The 20627-nt window shown below is 58.2% G+C and overlaps 7 protein-coding genes across 7 annotated transcripts; 3 read left to right on the forward strand and 4 right to left on the reverse strand.

The window, feature by feature from the left end:
- Window positions 1–75: 75 nt before the first annotated feature.
- B0T26DRAFT_648977 (Alpha/Beta hydrolase protein) lies at window positions 76–1920 on the reverse strand (the record flags this gene model as incomplete). The annotated part of the gene is made up of 1 exon (XM_060438046.1): window positions 76–1920. One exon carries the CDS (start codon window positions 1918–1920, stop codon window positions 76–78), a length of 1845 nt encoding a protein of 614 aa, XP_060293902.1.
- A 365-nt stretch (window positions 1921–2285) lies between these two features.
- On the forward strand, window positions 2286–4342 carry B0T26DRAFT_340224 (major facilitator superfamily MFS1). Its single transcript, XM_060434478.1, has one exon. It carries the CDS (start codon window positions 2628–2630, stop codon window positions 4206–4208), a length of 1581 nt encoding a protein of 526 aa, XP_060293903.1. The 5' UTR covers window positions 2286–2627; the 3' UTR covers window positions 4209–4342.
- A 130-nt stretch (window positions 4343–4472) lies between these two features.
- On the reverse strand, window positions 4473–5244 carry B0T26DRAFT_714644 (uncharacterized protein). The gene has a single exon (XM_060442202.1). The coding sequence runs from the start codon at window positions 4997–4999 to the stop codon at window positions 4478–4480; it is 522 nt and encodes a 173-aa protein (XP_060293904.1). The 5' UTR covers window positions 5000–5244; the 3' UTR covers window positions 4473–4477.
- Window positions 5245–6822: 1578 nt separating this feature from the next.
- Window positions 6823–8235, forward strand: B0T26DRAFT_752799 (PUA-like domain-containing protein; the record flags this gene model as incomplete). The annotated part of the gene is made up of 2 exons (XM_060445577.1): window positions 6823–6900; window positions 6970–8235. 2 exons carry the CDS (start codon window positions 6823–6825, stop codon window positions 8233–8235), a joined length of 1344 nt encoding a protein of 447 aa, XP_060293905.1.
- Window positions 8236–9273: 1038 nt separating this feature from the next.
- B0T26DRAFT_741647 (FAD binding domain-containing protein) lies at window positions 9274–11040 on the reverse strand (the record flags this gene model as incomplete). Its single annotated transcript, XM_060443998.1, has 1 exon — window positions 9274–11040. One exon carries the CDS (start codon window positions 11038–11040, stop codon window positions 9274–9276), a length of 1767 nt encoding a protein of 588 aa, XP_060293906.1.
- A 3106-nt stretch (window positions 11041–14146) lies between these two features.
- On the forward strand, window positions 14147–16150 carry B0T26DRAFT_341211 (major facilitator superfamily domain-containing protein). Its single transcript, XM_060434482.1, has 2 exons — window positions 14147–14349; window positions 14410–16150. The coding sequence occupies exons 1-2, from the start codon at window positions 14318–14320 to the stop codon at window positions 16013–16015; spliced, it is 1638 nt and encodes a 545-aa protein (XP_060293907.1). The 5' UTR covers window positions 14147–14317; the 3' UTR covers window positions 16016–16150.
- A 996-nt stretch (window positions 16151–17146) lies between these two features.
- On the reverse strand, window positions 17147–20186 carry B0T26DRAFT_340273 (WSC domain-containing protein). The gene is made up of 6 exons (XM_060434479.1): window positions 19267–20186; window positions 18950–19203; window positions 17860–18881; window positions 17683–17783; window positions 17562–17615; window positions 17147–17493 (listed from the first exon to the last, which is right to left on the reverse strand). The coding sequence occupies exons 1-6, from the start codon at window positions 19767–19769 to the stop codon at window positions 17379–17381; spliced, it is 2049 nt and encodes a 682-aa protein (XP_060293908.1). The 5' UTR covers window positions 19770–20186; the 3' UTR covers window positions 17147–17378.
- Between the last annotated feature and the right edge of the window lie 441 nt (window positions 20187–20627).

Raw genomic sequence — 20627 nt, forward strand, 5'->3', positions numbered from 1 at the left:
GATGTGTAAAAGATGGGAGCGAATTGCAGCCAGCCCTACTGGAGGTGAGTTACCTTCAGTTTCACGTTCAATGCATCAAGTCCACCACGTTTTGAACGACACGTCCCTCGCCAGCTCGAGCTGAGCCAGCCGGATCCGCCTGTCGTCATCACTGAGCAGCCCGGCAGCAGCAGCAGCCTCCTCTTCCATCTCAAGATTACCAAAATACGGATTCCCATCCGCCTCGCACTGCGCGCCGTCGTCGGGCAAGACCCCCTCCTCGAAATACCGCCGCACGTGCCGCGCCATGCACAGCGACGGCACGCTGAGCGTGCAGTGGCCGTAGCCCTTGACCTCGAGCAGCCGCGCGCCCACAAACGCGTCGCGCGCCGACCGCGCCGACACCAGCGGGCACACGGGGTCGAACGTCGTCGAGAGGACCAGCAGCGGGTGCGCCGTCGTGACGCCGCGTTTGGGAGTGTACGTGTGCGTCCGCGCGACCCCCCACGCCTGCTTCGCAAAGTACAGCGCGAAGGCGAAGCCGTCGGCGCCGAAGGCCGACGCGTCCGCGTACGGCTCCAGAATGTCGAGCAGCCCTTTTCGGGTGCGCGGCCAGTTCCCTGCTGCGCCCGACGCCCCGTCGTTGAGCGTGATCACCACCTCTGCGTCGCGCTTCGCGCTCGGCCGGTCCGTGCCCGGCTTGCCGTACGACAGGAACGCCGCTGTCGCGTTGCCGCTGTCGAGCATGTCGCTGACGCTGAGGCTGACGCTGCTGGTGCTGACGCCGCTGGTGCTGGAGTTGTTGTGGTTGCCGATGCCGAGAAGGGCTGCCAGGCTGTCGGCGAGCGCGCGCCAGGTGGCCGGCTTGCACAGCGCGGGAAACACGCCGCCGTACCACACGTCCCAGTAGTCGAGCGTGCCGAACAGAGTGCTGTTGACGTAGACGCCGAGGGGGTCGTCGCGGAGCCTGTCGATCGCGGCAACCAGCCTGTCCGCGAGCCGCGCCGGCGTGTCAGCCAAACCAGCGAGCGCGCAGCCGCCGGGGCCCGCCTTGACGCACTCGTCGGCGAACCCAGCGAGCGCGCGCTCCGAGTCGGTCATGACATCGCGGTCCAGCTGCTCGCCGTACCAGTGGAACTGGTTCGCGACGCCGTCTATGGCGACGCGGCGCGCGCGCCCGGGGAACAGCGCCGCGTACGTCTGCCCCAGCAGCGTGCCGTAGCTGAACCCCAAGTAGTACATGTCGGGCTGGCCCAGCGCGTCGAGGATGCTGTTCATGTCGGCGGCCGTCTGCGGCGTGTTGAGGAACGCGCCGTGTTCGCCCAGCTCGTCGGCGCACGCGCGCACGTACCCGGCCGCCCACGCGAACAGGTCGCCGCTGTCGGCGACGAGCCGCTTGGCGCGCACTGCCCCCGCCAGCCGCTGCCGGTCGGCGTCTGACGCGTAGCAGCTCGCCGCCGGCCGCGACGCGTTGACGCCCCGCGGGTCGAAGCCTACCAGGTGGAACCCGTCGCCGACGATCGCGCCGATCTGCGCCCCCAGCCGGTGCACGAACTGCGTGCCGCTGGCGCCAGGCCCGCCAGGGTTCAGCAGGATGTTGCGCGTCGCGTGCGCGCCGCCGCGCAGCCGCGCGAGCGGGATGGTGAACTTTCTGAGGCTGTCGGGCGGCCCGTTGTTACTCGCGTTGAACTGGTCCATCGGCACGTCGATGCTGCCGCACTCGAGCGCGCGGCCCGCCACGCTCCCGCACGCTGTCCAGCTGACGCTCTCGCCATCGTAGGTCCTCTGGTGAGGCGGTGGTGTGCAGGTATGATAGTGGCGATGGCGTGATATGCGCTGGAACGCAACGAGGACGCACCCCAGGACGAGCAGCGAGCCTGCCAAGACCTTTCTCCAACACGCTCGGCGGCCGTTCCCCCCCTGTCCTTGCCTCGGGCGCATCAGCGTCTGCTTCTCGTTGTCCATGATAGCGAGGCAACCTGTGGTGGTTGCTGGTGCCAATGTTTTCCGGCGCCGTGACCATGTTGTTAACTTTTAAGGACCCATCCCGTGAACGGTGGAGCGTATTCGTGCGTATTTGGGATAAATAGCTTACGTCGCGAGGTGCCGCTGGATGCCCCTCTCCCGGACCACCTTCCTCTTCGACCGCTATGACGTACGCGCCTTGCGTGGGCGGTGGGTATGGCAATTGAAGTGGTCCGCGGTGGCCAAACTGACAAGCATTCTCATTATAAGATGCTATTTAGAAGAATATGTTGTTAAGTTTGGTTCTCTGTTATTTTGAAAGCCGCCAGCCTCATCTGACCAAAACACTGCAGTTCGCAGATAATTGCCTGGCTTTCTTACAGTGTTACGGATGACGTCGAAAATATCATAAAGGACAAAGACTTGTAATACATGTTCTTTGCTTGTAGCTAGGTTTGTCTTGGACTTTTGACCGAGATGGGTTTAGTAGTACGGATTCCGCCTTGATCTCTTGCCAAGTTTTGAGGACAAGTTCAAACCGTCATATTCCCAAGGTCAGTTAGCCGTCCTCAGCTTGTCTACAGATTAGGATGAGCTGCGTCAGTAGCGACCACGGCGATAACCAGACTCGGGCGAGTCATCGGAGCTCCTAGCGTATATCCGAAGGGGCGGCACGAGTATGAATGCAAGAGTTCCCCTCATCCCGAGCCGTGGAGCAGTCTGGAGGTAGCTACCCCTCACCACTTACACACACACACAAAACCTACCCCGCGATGTCGTCCAAAGCGCCCTGGGGGTCGCGACTCGCCAAGGAGAGCGGCTTCCGCGCCATAGTGCAGTCGGGCCGCGACACCAAGCTGCTGTGCCTACAGCGCTTCGTGCGGCTGTACGCGTACGGCGCGTCGTTCCTAATCCTAGCGCACTTCCTATCGGGGCTGGGCTTCGCGGACGAGCGCATCGGGCTGTTCATGACGCTGACGCTGCTGGGCGACGTCGTCATCAGTCTGGCGCTGACGGCCGTCACGGACAGGGTCGGGCGCCGGCGCGTGCTGGGCGCCGGCGCCGCGTCGCTGGCTATGAGCGGGCTCGTCTTCGCCGCCAGCACAAACTACTGGCTGCTGCTGTTCGCGAGCGTCGTCGGCGTCATCAGCCCCAGCGGCAACGAGATCGGGCCGTTCCGCGCCATCGAGGAGTCCGTCCTCGCCCAGCTCACCGCCAAGGACCAGCGCAGCGACATCTTCGCCTGGTACACCCTGTTTGGTACCGCCGGCGCCGCCCTCGGCACCCTGACCTGTGGCTGGGCCGTCCAGCTGCTCGAGGACAAGGCCCACTGGTCCACGAGCAGCGCGCACAGGGCCGTCTTTGTCATTTACGCCGTTCTGGGCATCGTCAAGCTCGGCCTCGTGTGGTGCCTCGGCCCGGCCGTCGAGGTGGACGCCCCGGAGACGCAGTACCAGGAAGTCGCGCTGGAGCTGGAAGACAACCCCCTGATGTCGGACGACGACGACGACGAAGACGAAGCCAACACCCGACCAGCTCCGGCTGCACCGCCTCCACCTCGCCCAATCAGCAGCGTGGCACTAGTCCTGCAGAGCTTCCGCGACCTGGTGCCGTACATCTCGCCGCTGTCGCGGTCGATCCTGTACCGGCTGCTGGTGCTCTTCTCGCTGGACTCTTTCGCGTCGGGCATCGCGTCGCCGTCGTGGCTGACGTACTTCTTCACGACGGTGCACTCTTTGTCTCCAGCAGCACTAGGCACGCTGTTCCTCGCCACGAACCTGCTCGCAACACTCTCGAACCTGGCCGCGCTGCCCATGGCGCGGCGCCTCGGCCCGCTGCGCACCATGGTGTTCACGCACCTGCCGTCGGCCGTGTTCCTGGCGCTGATCGCGCTGCCGCCGGCCTCGCCGCGCGGCACCCCGCTCGCCATGACTTTGCTGGCCCTGCGCGCCTGTACGCAGAGCATGGACCAGGCGCCGCGGCAGGCGTTCCTCGCGGCGGCCGTGCTGCCCGCCGAGCGCACCGCGGTCCTCGGCGTCGTCAACATCACCAAGACCCTCGCGCAGGCCGGCGGCATCGGCTCCTCGGGCGTCTTTGCTGCTAGGAAGCTGTGGGTGTTGGGCTTGGGCGGCGCCGGGTTGATGAAGGCTGCGTACGACCTGCTCATGCTGTGGATGTTTCTGGGCCTCAAGGAACGCGAGGCGGAGGCGACGGCGGCGGCGGCGGAGTCTCGCGTGGATCCGGGAGACCCTGAAGAGGCTTGAACGGGGTTTGTGGGGGATGGCTCCCCTTTTAGGAAGATGCTGTTTCTTGGCAATGTGTGAGTGACACAGTGCGGCGCTAAAGGTCGCTGCTCGGATATAGCATATGGCTTCCAGTTAATGGAAGATTTCAGAGTTTTGGTCTTTTTTTGGCCATTGCTCATTAGTTGGCTGGGGCTTCTCGTTTTTGCCATTCTGTAATTAGCCGTCCAGCCACGTTCAAGAAACATGCTCATTATCCAAAAGTTAATTATACCTTTCCTGACAGTAGGCTATTTCTGACATGGTCCCATCATGTGAAAATTGCACCGAATGGCTGTTCTAGTCACTCTACCCAGGACTTCCCGTATCCACCGGAGCGTATCCGCCAAGGCCATGCTGTTGTTCTCGTCAGGACGTCCAGGCCTCTCCCAGCTAGCCACGTTCAAATACCGGCGGATAATGTCCTTCACAGACCTTCCGTCTTCGTCTCGAAGGTCGAGGCGGCCGCCGGCATCGACTAGCCGCTTCAGTACCGAGCGGTGGTGTTTTTCCACGGCGTAGTTGATGATTTTCCAGGTGATATTGGCATCATCAGCCGCGCCCTGTGCGAAATTGGCGAAAGTCAGAGCCCAGCAGTGCAAGGGTGTCTTCCCCGTGTGCAAGGGTGTCTTCTCCGTCTTGTCTCTAGTGTTCACTGGAGATCCATAGACTAAATTCGCTTTCACTGCCTTGAGGCCCGGCGTGTTGGTGTATGCGCCTGCATCCCGTTCATTCTGTGTTGCTGATCTCGCTCTAAAATTCTTGTGGCCCATGATTACCCAGAATAGCGGTGTCCAGCCATTTGAGTCTTGCGCACGCACTGAAGCCCCTTTCACGACGAGGTCATGTGCGATGGCGCCTGTGGCCGTATGCAGCGGAGTGACATCTGTTAGTTTCAAGCCTGTATGATTATTGCACCATTCGCTAGGGATTGAAACATTTGCGCCCCGAGACAGATTTTTGATTGCGATTTGCTCCAGCACCAAGGAGGGACTAAGACTGGGTGGAGCCAGACTGGGCTCCTAGGATACTTTGGATGCTGACCGGCGTGGCCAGATTGGGTAATACACAGATATAGAGGGCCACATGCGCAGTCAGCGCCAATCATCTGCAATCAGCTGCGTAGTTAATACCATCATCTTCGCAGGCTAGGCAGAGTTGTCGAGTGAGCCGGGTTACTTCGTCAGAGATCCGAACCTTCTCTTTAGATAGAGCCCCACAGATAACGAAATAACCCTCGATGCCACTGACGACAGGAAGGAGGTTTTTGGCTTGGCTGGCGCATCGGTAGAAGCTTCTACGGTTTGTGATTTCGCCTCGCTCCTTGTTGAGACGACTGTCGTGGGAATGGCAGGGATCTGGCTGCTGACAGCTCTTGGGGAAATATCGCTACCAGTTGAATGACTGGCGTTGTTCTTTTGGTTGTCAGGGGCTGGACCCCTGCGCTACGGCTGGTGCGGTTGCTCGCCGTCGCCTTCTCTTTCAGCAAGGATCGGTATTGAGCCAGATATGGCCCACTCCGCACCAGCTCCTCGTTAATTCCGAGCTCAGCATCGAGGTATGTCCGAACGTCTTCACTACGCTAGAATGAGACGCCCATTTTCCAGGGGCAGGAACCTTGGCTACCCGTTATTCCGTACATGCATTTACAATTAGTGAATGCAACTCTGTCCTGCTCGCCCCGCTTAATTCGGCAATGCTCTAACGCTCACTAGTGCAAAAGACAAAGCCCGTGCACGGACCGCTGCGCTAAATATAAATACTTTGCTCTCCCTCTCGTTCTCTTATCCCTTTTTCCTTTTTCCTCACGTTTATTTTTTTTTACAAACATAACAATTAACCATTCATATCGCTTTACCCGTTCCCACCGCCCACCCCCACCTCAACTTTACTCCTCACCACATACCTTTCACCATCTCATCACCCCATTTATTTACAGAGGCAAGTGTATACAAATACCGGTCCATTAATACGTCATGGTGGCGACGACCGTTTGTGCGATCCCCATCAATCCTAGTAAACTCATCGCTACGCAATGACATCTGGTGCAAACCATATTAAACCTACTTGATCGCGGCAACTTTTGCGTAAACTCTCAATAATACATCACCACCGTAGCGTGTCGTTATCTAAACGTCTACTAGTGCATGCCGTCTATTTAATTAAGGTAGCAAGTATTTCCACCCCGAAAATAGAAGGTACGCGAAGGAGTTCAAGTCGCTGTGGCTACAGTGCTCGCCTCAAGTTGGCAGTGGTCGTTCTCCCCCAATTCTCGCAACACTAGCTGGCCTAGGCACCTGCCATCTTTCGTCCCACCACCCCTTAGTCACTACCCGTCCGATCGAAATCAATCCGCACTACATACTACATGCACACTCTTTCGTTCCTACCGCACTAACACCCACCTTCAAAAAGAGCAATCAAGTCGAAGCGCAGCTCGTTTGTGTGCAGCCAAACATCCTCTTCCCGCCCATTTCCTTTTCACTTAAGAAAACTAAAGCCGTTTGGTTCGATGCTTCCCGTTACCCATACTCCAAGAGTTAATTAACCGTTCACGACTATCCCAGCCGCGATTGCCCCGCAATCGGCTACCACAATGTCAAGTCTTCCCAAAAAGTATCCTCGCCATAAAGCACGGGTCGAAGACAAAGTATCAAAGTCGCCCGCCCCAGCGGTAAGCCCTATGACCCTACTGATCGCGTATCTCGCATTATTCTAAGAGACCTTCACTAACCTTTCCCAGAACTCCACACCCAAAAGACTGGGCGATATCGAAAATGTGGTCATGCCGCCCGCCATCAAAGTCGAAAAAGAAGAGCTATCGCTCGCTTCCATCCCGCGACAGGAGACCATGGACACCATGGACACCACAGTCGGTGGTGACAATCTAGGTACTGGCCAGCTACGCATGTGGGTAGGAACGCTATTGGAAGCAAAGAACCAGGCCACGATGCTCGTCACGACCTACAAAAACACGCCCAATCCGGACAAGGACGGCAAGATTAAACGCCGCGTCCAAGACGTGGAAGCATTTCTGTGGTGGCTGGATAATGAGGTTGAGGTCAATCCAGGTCTAAAATCACCCCGCGGTCCAGTGGACCAGATTCTCGGGTTGCTGAAGAAAACGAATTTTATCCCGGCGCATATCACGATATGGGCGGGAGATATCCTGGCAAGATTTGAGGAGGATAATTGGGGAGCCGACGACGCCGGTCAGGCGTCCGACTCGGAAACAGTCATGGGAGAGCAAGAGCATGAGCAAGCTCCTGAGCCTCCTCAGCGAGCGCCAGCCGGTCCATCAAGCGCGCCGATGGCGTGCGTCGCATCAGACTCTGGCACCGCCAACCTCCCAATTCCTCCTGTCAACCACCCCATCTGGGGTGAGCGAGGTATTATGCATGGCCTCTGCATGAAGCGCGGGAAGACTACCTCATACTCTCTAAACCCAAACTTAAAGGACAAGAAAGCCGACGCCAAGGTCTTTGGCCATAACAACCTCACGCCCGGAGACTGGTGGCCCATGCAAAAAGCTGCGCTCTTCCACGGCGCCCACGGCGCCCCTATCAGCGGCATCTCGGGAACGCCAGAGCTGGGCGCGTATTCAATTGTCACTTCTGGCCGGTCCACTACGTACGGCGACATGGACGAGGACCACGGCGACGTCCTCTACTACAGCGGTGACCAGAGCACCGACAATGTCAACCCCACCCGTGTCATCATGACCAGCAGCCGCACGCAGAGCCTAGAGAAATCCATGCAGACGCGCCGCCCGGTGCGCGTGCTCCGCAGCTCGGGCGGAAGCGGTGTCTTCCACCCCCCTGTCGGCATCCGCTACGACGGCCTCTACCGCGTCACGGAGCGCCTGCAAAAGTTCAACAAGAAGGGTGGCATGTACTACCAGTTCAAGCTGATCCGCGACCCAGGACAGACGCCGCTCAAGGACATTTGCAAGAACTCTCCCGGCAGGCAGCAGCTGCTCGACGAAGCGAAGATCCGGGATGGATACTAGTTTTGGTTTGGGCGAGCGTAGGTGTGCGTGTTTGGGCCCGGGTTGACTCTTCAGGGAGTGGATATCAGTGGGGGACTTGGAGAGGAGGAGGATGGCTGGTTTTCTAGGAAACTGGGAAACACCTGATTACAGCTGCGATTCTCTTTCAGTTTGCCCCAACTTCTTTTGCTTTTCTCTGCCTCAATACCCTCCACATCTTCATAGATGGGCTAGCAACTCGCTCGGCCTGTCTCTTCCTTTTCTCTTCTTTCCATAGATCCTTATACCACCGAGGTATTGGACGAGAGAGAGAAATTGAAGATGATTTTTGCCTCCGTTTGACTTCAATTTAATCAACTTCGTGTTATAAACCGAATAAACAAGAATGACCAAAACGCCGCTTATCGTAGATCAGAGATGTGATATCGTGACTTCCCTCCTCGTGGTTTATTTGGAAATCTTGTACGTGATCGAAGCTCACAGCGCATTGAATTGTCTGGCCAAATGGATCTAAAAGTACAGAAAAGAAGGCTTCCTTATACTCGTTGAGAGAAGGTAGGGGAAGTGTTGTAATTAGCCCGAAATGAGGGCATTCCGAGGCTAAGAATGGAGGAGAAATAAAGAATGAAGGAAGTACAGAGGCATGCCAACCAAGGCCTGGGAAATGTGGTTCAATTCCATGAGAAGTGGGTCAATTCCAGGCGACAGGAAACGTGACGTACGGCGTAAATCTTTCGTACGAAGAGAAGATAACATCCACGATCATTACCTAGACCCTGGGGTTTCAAATAGAGCGATATACGTAACGGCCTTGAAAATGGACAAGCCCATGTCCGTAGATTTGAACTGATGAAACTTTTCTCAAATTTAAAGACGAGCTGCCCAGTGCCCGGTGCCTGTAATCGGAAGACATAGGGACTGGCCCAGGTGGCCTGACTGGCCTTATACTGTACAACGTAATCACCTCGCTTCTCTCCTGCGAGCAAATGGCTACCGCAGTGCCTAACAATTACCAGCAGGTGTCCCCTCCCTTACTAACAAATTCCTTCCAAAGCCGCCTCACAGTTTGCTCGCTACAGCGCTTACAGCAGCAGCCCCCCGCACCTCATCCGCGATCGCGCGGCCCGCGGCTCTCCCAGAAAATATGCACCCGCCCAAGAAGGTGCCCTCGAGCGAGCTGTACCCGTGGACGCCGCCGCCGCCAAAGCCCGCAACCTCGCCCGCCGCGTACAGCCCCGGGAACGCCGTGCCGTCGGCGCGCATCACGTTGCTGCTCAGGTTGGTCTCGATGCCGCCGAGCGTCTTGCGCGTGAGCAGGTTCATGCGCACGGCGATCAGCGGGCCGTGCTTCTTGGTGTCGAGCAGCTTGTGGGGCGCGGCGATGCGGATCCGGCGGTCGGGCCAGTAGGTGCGCGCGCTGTGGATCAGCATCACCTGCGCGTCCTTGGAGTACGTGTTGTCGAACTGCCCGTCGCGCGTCTCGACCACCTCCCTGACCTTGGCCGGGTCCAGCTGCAGCCCGCCCGAATTGGCCGCCAGCTCGTTCATCCCCGCGACGAGGTCCTCGAGATTGTCCCTGACTACGAAATCCTCGCCGTATTTGGTGAAGTTCTGCACGGGAGTCGTGCCCTTGGAGCTGAAGACGCGCTGCATGAAAAGCTGCCACACGCTCTTGCCCGTGAAGTCGGGGTTCTGCTCCGAGCCCGACAGCGCGAACTCGCGGGCCACGATGCTCTGGTCGGCTATGAACCACGTGTAGTCGTATCCCGTGCTGCAGATGTATTTGAGCGTGGCAAGCGTGTCGGACCCGGGAAACAAAAACGGTGGTAGTCTCTTGCCCGTGGCGTCGAGCCAGAGTGACGACGGCGCTGGCAGCACGCGAATACCGTGGGCCGGCCAGATGGGGTTCCAGTTTTTGAGCCCCTCGGTGTAATGCCACATCCTGTCCCTGTTGATGACGTTGGCCCCCGTCTTCTCGGCAATGTCGATCATGCGGCCGTCGACATGGGCAGGCACGCCAACCACGAAGCTCTTGGGGATGGCGGGGCCGAGTCGATCCACGGGCCAGAACTTCTTGACCTTCTCCACATCGCCGCCGATGCCCCCAGACGACACAAGCACGGCAGATCCGGAAATCTCGAACTCGCCAACGACGGTCCTCGACGACTTCACACCCCGCGCCGTCTCCTCGGGCTCGAGAACGCGCCCTTTCACACCGACTGCGCGGCCCGTCGTCTCGTCGACGATTATCTCGTCGACCACGTGCCGGAATTTGAACTCGACGATTCCCTTCTTCTCGGCCTCTTTCACCGGCTCCGCAAACACACGCACGACCTCGGGACCGGTGCCCCAGGTGAGATGGAAGCGCGGGACAGAGTTGCCGTGGCCGTCAGCCCGGCCGTCGCCGCGCTCAGCCCAGCCCACGTTGATCATGAAGCCAAGGCCGCGCGCCTTGACGTAGCTCTCCATCTCGTCAGTAGCAAAATTGACAAAGGCCTCGGCCCACTTGCGCGGCCAGTAGTCCTCCTTCTCACGGTCGAAGCGCGCCGAGCCGAGCCAGTCGCGCATGGCCAGCTCGCGCGAGTCCTTGATGCCCATGCGCCGCTGCTCGGTCGAGTCGACGCAGAACAGGCCGCCCAGCGACCAGAACGCCTGCCCGCCGAGGTTCTCCGCGTTCTCCTGGTCCAGCAGCAGCGTGGGGATGTTCTGCTGCGACAGCTCGAACGCCGCCACCAGCCCGGCCAGCCCGGCGCCGACGATGATGACGGGGCCCTTGGGTCCACCACTGCTTGCCTCTTGCGGCGTCTGCGCCGCTCCCGAAGCCATGGTGCAGTGCAGGTGTCAAGTCCAAGATACGGAGCTCCAAGCGGGACAGCACGGTGCTGCGGGGTCAATTCCACGGGATGGAAGAGCAACAAATAAACGCGAATTGATCACCAGCAAGACGGAGGCGTTCAGGGCGAAAAATGAGGGCGCGTTGCTGCTAGCCGTTAGAATCTCACGATCGTCGCACCACCATCGCGTGTCGTCCCTTTTAGGCCCGGGAGCGGGGCAATCTATTGTTCCATCACGCGCTGGCGCTGCTCGTCGCAACGCCATGCCTCGGTCCGCTAACGAGCCCTTGTGGCGCAGCCCCACACCTCCAACGTGCCCTTCGCCGAGCTAAAAATTGCAGTGTAGGGTTGCCTTTTCTAGCCCGTGATCAAAGTTGACAGTAGCTTAAAAGGTCTTGAATTGTCTGCCTCCCCAAGGTCTAGAGATGTAGAAAAGAAGCCACTATTTATACCCAAAAAATAAAACAAAGGAAATCTTGTGATGTTAGGAAGTGAGCGTCATAGAGGGCCTTTTAAGGTTCAACTCGGTTATGGCTCGGATGTGGCTCAATTTTCAGGTGGCACCTTTCGTTCGTGATGGAGGGTGTTCTGGCCATTTTCATTGGTTTGCCATTAGATAACAGATCTTGGCGCGATCCTGGGCTAGGAACGTTCTGGGGCGAAACGATCGCTCGGCAGAATTCAATCCCTAGGAAGTTCCTGAGCCGGGATTCTTGGGAAAAGATCATACCGTAAAACGTGCTATGAAAAGCACGTCTCGAGTCAGAATTATGCAAGTAAATATCCCATCACATTGCAACGTGTAAATTGCGACAAAGATTAGCGATCATGTCCCGGAAGATTGATCAGCCCCGCCCGGAAGCGCAACATAATACACACGCCGATGCTCATAATGGGCAACAATCACAACGGGCCCTGAATCGCCAGTCTCGGACCGACATGTTGTCAGCTCTCGGCAGTACCGAAAATAAGCATAAACTTCGGGCCGTGCACTGCTGCAGCAGACAGAAGCAGATCGCGTCGTGCACAGTAGAGCTCGTTCGGCACTCGAGTCCGAGGCAGCAGCAGCGTCATGCCCGCAGCCGACCACTCAATCGCACACGCATCAACGGGCAGTGACGGAATACTTCAAAGGCGGCATGGTTTTACTCCCATGTTTTTGCGGGCGTGCAGATACGAAAACTGTGCGTTTTGGTCAACGCCTGGATTTGTCGCCATTTCTCAACTCGACGACCCGACGATAATGAGCCGCCCTGCACTCCGACGAGAACGCAATAGGTAAACAATATTTGACCGTACGGCCTTCCGCACCGATACTCCGAAGGAAAGAAATCCCCCACAAAGACCTCCAGTAGGCAGGGGAAGGCTCCGCGGCTAGGCTCTCTGCTGCAAACGAGAAGGATTCGAGCCAATACAGCCGACGAGACGAGGTGGGACCCGTGGGTATTCTGGGTTTCTCCCAATTGCGAGCTTCTGTTTTTTTTCTGCTTCTGTTTTTCTCTTGCTGGCGATCTAATCATTCCGTCTCGGAGGTAGTACTGACTGCCGATCGCGCCCCAGCCTTTGGCCCTTTGATGGCAACCCACCCCCCCCCCGTTTACGGTTTGGGGTAACACAGGAGAGGGGGGCCACTTGTCTCCACTGTCCCGGCCTCCGTTCCCAATTCGAAATGCCACATCAACACAGAGGCGAGCGAGATGCGAGCGAGCAGCCAGCCAGACTGGCAGCGGGATTGATTTGGAATATTCCTGGGTACTGCTGCCGTATTAAATCGCCAATTATCACCAGTGCAACGTCCCTGCGCGGCTGGGACTTCCCCTTCGCAATGTCCGGGGCAGATCCCCTCGACTCTGCGGGTCTGGGTAGGGGTTTGGAGTGTTTGTATCCTGTAAGCTGCCATTGACATTCCGCCGGTGCGAGCCGCCCGCCGTCCAACCAGGGAGGGAGTGGGAACTGGTCGAGACACCAAGCCTCCCATGTTTGAACGTCTAGGACTCCTTCTGTTACACAATGGTTGTTGGCCCCCAGAATGGACCCTGACAATCTGCTTCCGCCTCGGCGCCAATACTCTCCTTGTATATATGAGCCCGCGTGGCTGTTGGCGCTAGCTTCGAGGCTGCATCCCTGGAAAACGTCTTGGCTGTTAAGTTCGAGTAGATTACGGTATCTTCATTCCGGAATCGAGAAGTTTGCCTGTATCAAAGTCAAATCTGAATATTTCGACGCTGTCCTGCCTTCAATCCGAGCAGTTCGTCGCCGCTCAGTGGAACGCCACCCGCAACCCCAGAGCTTGGCCAAACACTTCCCCGGGTGCGTCTCGCGGGGCAGATCGGCACATTTGCGGCATTGAAATCTTGGCAGAGACCCGCAGGCCTGGCTGCCGTGTTGGTCCGAACGGTATATATTGGGGTGCAGCAGCACTAGCACTTGTGCTAATATAGCCTGCTTGCTGTACACCGGCCGTTTCGTGAGTCGAGTTCCAATGTGTTCTCGACCAACAGACCCAAAGCCACATTTACCCTCCGCACCCCTCGAGCACCAACACAATTACCTGCTGTCCCATCTACCGGCTTACGAGATGATTGTCAAAAGCTGCAAGCCCATACAGTCCGACGGGTGAGGTTTGTTGTTGATTGGCCTTGGAAATCTCCGGCCTCAACTCAGCCAGTGCCGGCCGGACGTACGTGAGGGGAAGTCGTCGCGCGAGAAGGGCACACACAGGCGCACCGGTTGCTGTTAGCCTTTGCCAAGCCGTGATACCAGTCCCCTGCCATCTGCCATCGAGTGCCGTCTCGCTAGGCATGTATGTATGTATATCTGGCCCGATTCGGGCAGGGAGGTGACCCTGGCAGGCGCGCGTGGCGTCTGCATGATACGTGGTATAAAATGTTGCCAAGGAAACAGGGGGGTTAATACAGACGACCATTTGCCGGGCGAAGTGGTGATTGGCAGCACAGGTGGTGGTGGCACTCGATTAGCCTACCCCGGCGCGGCTACTATATGAATTATACAGTACCAGGCGCGCAGACTGGAGCACCCCGCAGCGGATGTCATTTGCCATAGATTCGACACTTGGCACCGTGCCTCCCCCGACCTGGTGTCAGGCTCGAGTTGCTGCGCGAGGGTGAGGTATCCTTTACTTACTTGAACCCCATGGGACGCTGCATCGGAGTCATATTGCGCCCCTCTTGGTCTTGTCTCTCGTCCTGGCTCGCCAACGATTCTTCTGACACAGCCCAACTGTCGTGTCTCTGGACTTGCTAGCCAACATGGCGACCAAAGTCACTCATGATTTCCACAGGTCAGTGAGAGACGGCCGGGATGGTTGAATGACATGTTACTGACACCGAGATTATCTTAGCCATGCACACGAAGAGGGAGTCGCCGGGACGGTCAACCTCAAGGCCCAAGAGGGGGAGGAGACTCACTACGGCCAGGCACTGTACCCGGTGCCGTCGGCGGACCCCAACGACCCGCTGCAGTGGAGCGGCTTCAAGAAGGGCATGATCCTACTATGCTGCTGCCTGTACTCGTTCCTGGGCAACTCGACGCTGATCGGGCCGTCGGTCTACATCGGGCTGTGGTCGGGCGAGTTCGGCGTCGACCCCAACACGGCGGCCGGGCTGGTCAACTACCCCAACCTGGTGTTTGGGCTCGGCAGCCTGTTCCTGGTGCCGCTGTACCGCAAGATCGGCCGCCGCCCCGTCATGCTCGGCTCCATGATCTTCTACACGGTCGGGGTCATCGCGGCGTCGCAGGCCACCACCTTCTCGGGCCTCATGGCCGCCCGCGTCGTGCACGCCTTTGGGTCCGGCGTATGCGAGGCCCTGCCCGTGCAGCTGGTCAACGACATCTTCTTCCTGCACGAGCGCGGCAAGAAGCTGGGCTGGTACACCATCGGCCTGTGCCTGGGCGCCACCGGCCCCCTGTTCTCGGGCTTCATGCTGGCCGGCGGCTACTCGTGGCGCCTCTTCTTCTACGTCGAGTTCGCCTTTGCCGGCGCGCTGCTGATCCTAGCCTTCTTCTTCGTCGAGGAGACTAAGTACAACCGCGTCGTGGCCATCGTGCCCTCGCCCGTCGCCAACACCACCGACACCCACCTAGACCAAGAAAAGGCCGAGGCGACGACCGAGGAGCACGCGTCGTCTGAGTCGCCGCGCGACGTGTCGGCGGCCAGCCTGCCGCCGCGCAAGACGTTCGCGCAGCAGCTCAAGCCGTGGAGCACCGTGGATCACGACTCGGAGTTCTTCATGATGATGGCGCGCGCGTTCACGTACCTGCTGGTGCCGTCGACTTTCTGGGTCATCACGACGTACGGCATCTACATCGGGCTGTGCGGGTTCGCCTTCAACTTCGTGTTCCCGCTCAAGATCGTCGCGCCGCCGTACAACTGGCCGCAGACCAACTCAGGGCTCAACTCGATCGCGAGCATCATCGGCTTCGCCCTGGCGCTCCCGCTGCTGCCCGCCAGCGACCAGCTTGCGGCGTACCTGACCAAGCGCAACAACGGCATCCGCGAGTCCGAGATGCGGCTCGGCATCCTGCTGATCCCCGCGCTGGTGGCGCCGGCGGGTCAGACGCTGTTTGGCGTCGCCGCCGCCCAGGACCTGCACTGGATGACGTACTTTGTGGCTATCGCCATGACGCAGTGGGCCGGCTACTTCTATTTTACTGTCACGCTTGCGTATGCGGTCGACTCGTACACGGCCAATCTGTCCGAGATGCTCATCATGATGAACCTCGGCAAGCAGCTGATCAGTTTTGGGCTGAGCGTCGAGGTGCTCGACTGGATCCTTGAGAACGGCTACGTCAAGGTCATCATCGGCGCGTTCATGACCGTGATGCTGGTCAACAACCTTGTCGTCATCATCTTCATGGTCTGGGGCAAGCGCATCCGCGTTGCTGTCTCCAAGACGTGGCTGGCCCGACTCCATGCGCGCACCGCCGTCCGCGGCGAGATGCATTGAGGTGTCTGGCTAGGGGGAGGAGAGTTTTCTAGACGAGCTAGTCCTTGTGTGGTTGGATAATACAGTGTCGAGTTGAATTGGATTTCTGAGACGTAATTGGGTAGTGGCTAATGGATAAATTGCCAAAGGATATTCTCTTTTCACTGTTTGGCCCTGCTCGGGAAAGGCCTTGGATGGCCGGTTGAATGAGGAAAATTGTTGGATTCACCAGGGTACCGGTACTGGACTCAACAGGGCGTGGCTGCACGCCGAAAACTGGTGGTTCAAGTGATGGATTGTAGATGTCTGTTCTTCTCTCTAGCTTTCTGGCAGTGCCAGAAAGCCCGTTCTTATACTACTATTGTGGTGGCGAAGTTGGTGGCAAAGTCTCTATCTAGAACCTTCGAGGCCCTTCTGCTTGACAAATTCCAACAAAAATATCACTTCATTCTCGCCTGAAAGTCACACGGCTAAAACAATCATACTGAAAAAACAAACAAAACAAATCAAAAAATGGATTCTCTCACGAGTAACCTGTTATACAATAAGTGCCCAAGACGCCACACAACCGTGCGCACTACAAGAGCAGCACCTCACGTGGCATCCCAGCGACATAATCACCATTCCCAACACCCAGCGCGCCCTAGGTAATGACCACGCCCTCACATGACAAAGACACGGTGCAACATCGCACAAATAATTACACCCTGCAGTCAGCCTCGCCACCGGGGTGTTTTGTTTGTGCGACGGAGAGTCAGGGCGGCGCGTTTATTTGCACAGGGCAAGGCATGTCAACTGGTACGAGGGCTTATCACCAATTTCGTTCTAGAACGGAACAGGGAACAGGGGAGTCTTGGCTCCTGGGGTGAGAGAGGGTGTGCGATGGAAGCCGGGTCTTTCTGCAAAATCTGCAGGCGGTGAAATTACTAAGAGCGGCCGGTAACAGCGCGCAGGGGGCGCGGCTGCGTGGCGTGCAGTTCGTGTGTTTCCCCAGATGATATTGGGGGCCTTTGCCAAGGTGGCGAATTTCCCCCTGTGGCATGCTTTGAATTGGAATGAATTTAGGAGAGGGACTGATGTTGGGGTGTGGTGTGGTGTGGTGTGGTGTGGTATGGTATGGTGGCGCGATTCAAGGCGAAATGGAAACGGGAGGGGATTCACAAACAAACAAACAGCTCAGTTCCTCCTGGTTGACGTGAATGAAGGCTCAAACACCGCTGACTTTCAGAGAACAGCCGATTAATTCGAATTAGATTTAATCTGATGCCATCTCTAGGTAGATATAATTAATCAAATTTAATTACTGAAGAAAATTCAAAACAACCACCTCCTGCACACCCCAGCACGTCTTGACAACACCTTCCAACGTCCCAAACACGACCGCTCAGTTTGGCGAGCACTTGACCGAGCCCCACTCGGCCCTCAGCGTGTGCGGGAACACGGCGTAGCCCGGCTTCGCGAGCGTCAGGGTCTCGCCCGACGGAGTGCAATCGTCGGTGCTGTGAAACAAGTCAGCCATTGATTCCCAGACAGATATGAAAGGAGAGGGAATTCATTGTCTGCTCACCTGTACAACACGCATGTGCCCGTGTCAGGGCCCGCCGACGCGATGTTGTGGTAGCTGCAACGGTTCAATTAGAGTTTTATCCATCTCAATCTCAAGGGGGTTGGTTGGTGGGAGAACTTACAAGTCCGGAAACGCCGGTCCCAGGCTCACGCATGACGCCGAGTGGTAGATGGGCAGCACGTTGCAGGGGGCGTACCAGTTCGCCGACTGGCAGACGAACAGCTGTTTACACGCGTGAGTATATGAAACTGTTTTCGAAGGGAGAAATTGGGGGGGGGGGGGGGAGGGGGGTACATACCTTGGTGAGGCTCGTGGGCACGGGCTGCAGGGCCTCCATGTCGTCGTTCATGATTTGCATGTCTCTCTTCCCCAGGCTGGCGCCGGCTGGGCAAGCCACTCCGCCCGAGGGGGAGGTTGCGGCAGCCTTGGCAGTCGACGACGTTGACGACGAGGCGGCTTTGCTTGTCGACGACGAGGATGAAGTCGAAGAGCTGGTCTTGGAGGCAGACGAAGACGACGAGGAGGAGGTAGTCGTCGCGGGGACAGCCGGGGCGGCCACATTGGCGGGGGGCGACGGGCTGCTCGCGCCGGCGATCTTGCTGTAGACGTTCATGCGCCCGCCGTTGCCGCACATGACGGTCATGTCGCCGGCGCAGGGCATGCTGCAGTCCGTGTCGGGCATCTTCTGGGGCGGGAGGGTGTTGCCGCAGAAGCACTGCGTCGTCCACTCGACGCCGGCATACGCGTAGCCGGCGCAGGCGGCAACGCAGGCGGCCGGCGTGTTGGGGCCGGAGAGGCTGCCCGACTTGTCGACGGGGAGCACGCGGGCGTTGGAGTTGTCGGCGAAGCATCCGGCCATGGCGTAGCCGGTCGGCGGCGGCGTCGGGGGAGGCGGAGAACCCGTCGCGCCGGTCGAGTACAGCTCGACGAAGCCCGATCCTCCGCACGTGGCCATGGAGCCGGTGCAGAGCGTCGAGCACTGCGAGTCGGCCACCTTGGTGGTGGGCGCCGCCATGCTGCACCAGCACTGGTTGCCGTTCTCGAGGCCGGCGTACTTGTAGTTGCCCTGCTTGCACTTTGCCACGCAAAAGTCGGGCACCATGCTCTCGGGGATCTGGGGGCTGAGGGCCTGGGATTGGAAGCCGGCGTCGGAATAGCAACCCACGTAGCCGCTGAGTTGGGCGACGACTTGGCGGGCCGGCGTGTTAGACTCTGATCCCACAAAGATGTCGACCTGGGCGCCGGGGTTGAAGCCAAATTTCCCGCTATACGTGGGCGTTCTGCCTCCAGGCGGTGTGACGTTGTCGACGCCCTGTGCCTCTACAAACAAGAGCATGGCGTGTCAGTTCACTTGGATGAATCGAGTCGGGGACGAAAGTCAGGCTTACGGTTCCAGATGATCATCTGCTTCGGCCCCTTGACGCACTTGGTCAGGTCGTCGCCGCACCAGACGGGCGCCTTGGCAGGTCCGATGGTCTTGGTGGACGTGCTCCCAGTGACATGGCATCTGAGGTTCTGCATGTACACGTTGGGTTCGCCACAGCCCTGGGGCACCCACAGGAACGCGCAGTAGCAACCACCAGGCGGGCAAGGCGGGAGGTCAGCGGGGACATCGTACCAAGCTTCGCGTTTCCAAGGAGTGCTATGGGTGGGCGGTGCCCGTCAGCGTCAACCCTCACTTGGCTTCCTGGAATGTCCGACTCACTTGGCCAACACGCTGAACACGACCAGGTTCTGGAGGTTGACCTTGGAGATGTCCGAGTTGTACGAGATGGCGAATGCAGTGCCGGCGGCAGTCTGCTGGCCCTGGGTGTGCATGGCGCCGTCGTTTTGGATGCACTCGCCGGGAGACGGCCCAGACCAGTCCTCGGGGTGCTGCTGACCATCTGGCCACGGAGAGGTGAATTTCCCGCCGAATGACAAGGTTGTCTGGCCCTGGTTGTGGGCGTGCTCGACCATGAACTTTCCTCCGGCCGGGAGGGCGAGGGAGGCGTTGCCCGGTGGCGCCGCGGCATCACACCCGCGAGCATGCTGCATCCAGAAGTTGCTGAAGGTCTGCTGGTAGATGGGCCACACAGGTGTGTTGGAGTTTTGGTTGTAGACGGTAGGATCAGGGCCACCTTCGCAGTACATGCCCTTGACAAACGAGGCCGTGTGTGCCGACGCCCCCCAGGCCAGGGCGGCCACAACGGCGGCCTCGACAAGCATGCTGGGCAAAGAACGAAAATACAGAATGAAAATAAATGAATGAGTTGCGTCACACGCAAATGGACGAGTAAACAAGGGAGCGAATGGTCCAAAACACTGTAAAGTGAGCGCGGCTGAATGAATGTCGTGGCAAAGCGAATGCCCGGGCCAAGAAAGAAAACGTCGATCGATGCCTTCGAGAAGGGCACCATCAACTGCGAGGTGGGCGCCATCGTGACCTTTATTCGGCGTCGACGCCTCGCTCTAGCTTCCACGCTCGGCGGCTAGTAATCAATCATGCATCTCATTCGAGGCTAATTGTCAATTGAGTTGAGTGATTGCAGGCAGCACAACCCCGGGGGCTCGCCTTTGCTGTCTTTTCTCGCTTGACGTCAGTAAGCGCTACTGCGATAACGTGGGGCGTCGAGAGCAGACTGGCCTCGTTTGGGGAGAACTTCCCAAGGCAGCGCAGCGGCTTCCCCTGCTGTGCCGTTTTCCCCTCGTGTTTTCGACACACTCGAGCGGCCTGATCGGTGGGGTTGTTCTGAAGGCTTGGCGCAAGTGTTTGTCAAATTGCAACGACTATTTTATTCCCATGTTATTCCACTCGCAGGCGCTGGGGACTTGTGCAGCAAGATCTGTAATGATCTGTAAAAAAAAAAAAAAAAATCAGCAATAATCTGTCAACAGAGTCCAGATGCCACAGCAGTTGGTGAGGTGTGACAAGATGACATGAGTCGATGCTCATCATCACTGCCTGCCTCTGCCCCACAAAACAACAATTATCGGCTCCATCCAGTCATTACGACCGTCAGCCCCTAATCAACAGTGCCTGAATAATTCTCGCCGAGCATTTCAAGACGACGCTGACGACCGCTT

Source organism: Lasiosphaeria miniovina (genome assembly GCF_030549165.1).
Source record: "Lasiosphaeria miniovina strain SMH2392-1A chromosome Unknown B0T26scaffold_5, whole genome shotgun sequence".
Classification (NCBI taxonomy): Eukaryota; Fungi; Ascomycota; class Sordariomycetes; order Sordariales; family Lasiosphaeriaceae; genus Lasiosphaeria; species Lasiosphaeria miniovina.

Bases quoted from the DNA above. Each gene is read 5' to 3' on its own strand.
- B0T26DRAFT_340224 (XM_060434478.1), top strand. From the start codon at position 2,628: ATGCAAGAGTTCCCCTCATCCCGAGCCGTGGAGCAGTCTGGAGGTAGC.
- B0T26DRAFT_714644 (XM_060442202.1), bottom strand. From the start codon at position 4,999: ATGGGCCACAAGAATTTTAGAGCGAGATCAGCAACACAGAATGAACGG.
- B0T26DRAFT_341211 (XM_060434482.1), top strand. From the start codon at position 14,318: ATGGCGACCAAAGTCACTCATGATTTCCACAG. The intron at 14,350-14,409 runs GTCAGTGAGAGA...AGATTATCTTAG, and splicing joins GTCACTCATGATTTCCACAG to CCATGCACACGAAGAGGGAG.
- B0T26DRAFT_340273 (XM_060434479.1), bottom strand. From the start codon at position 19,769: ATGCTTGTCGAGGCCGCCGTTGTGGCCGCCCTGGCCTGGGGGGCGTCG. The intron at 17,784-17,859 runs GTATGTACCCCC...GCGTGTAAACAG, and splicing joins TGCCCACGAGCCTCACCAAG to CTGTTCGTCTGCCAGTCGGC. The intron at 17,616-17,682 runs GTAAGTTCTCCC...GAACCGTTGCAG, and splicing joins GGACCGGCGTTTCCGGACTT to CTACCACAACATCGCGTCGG.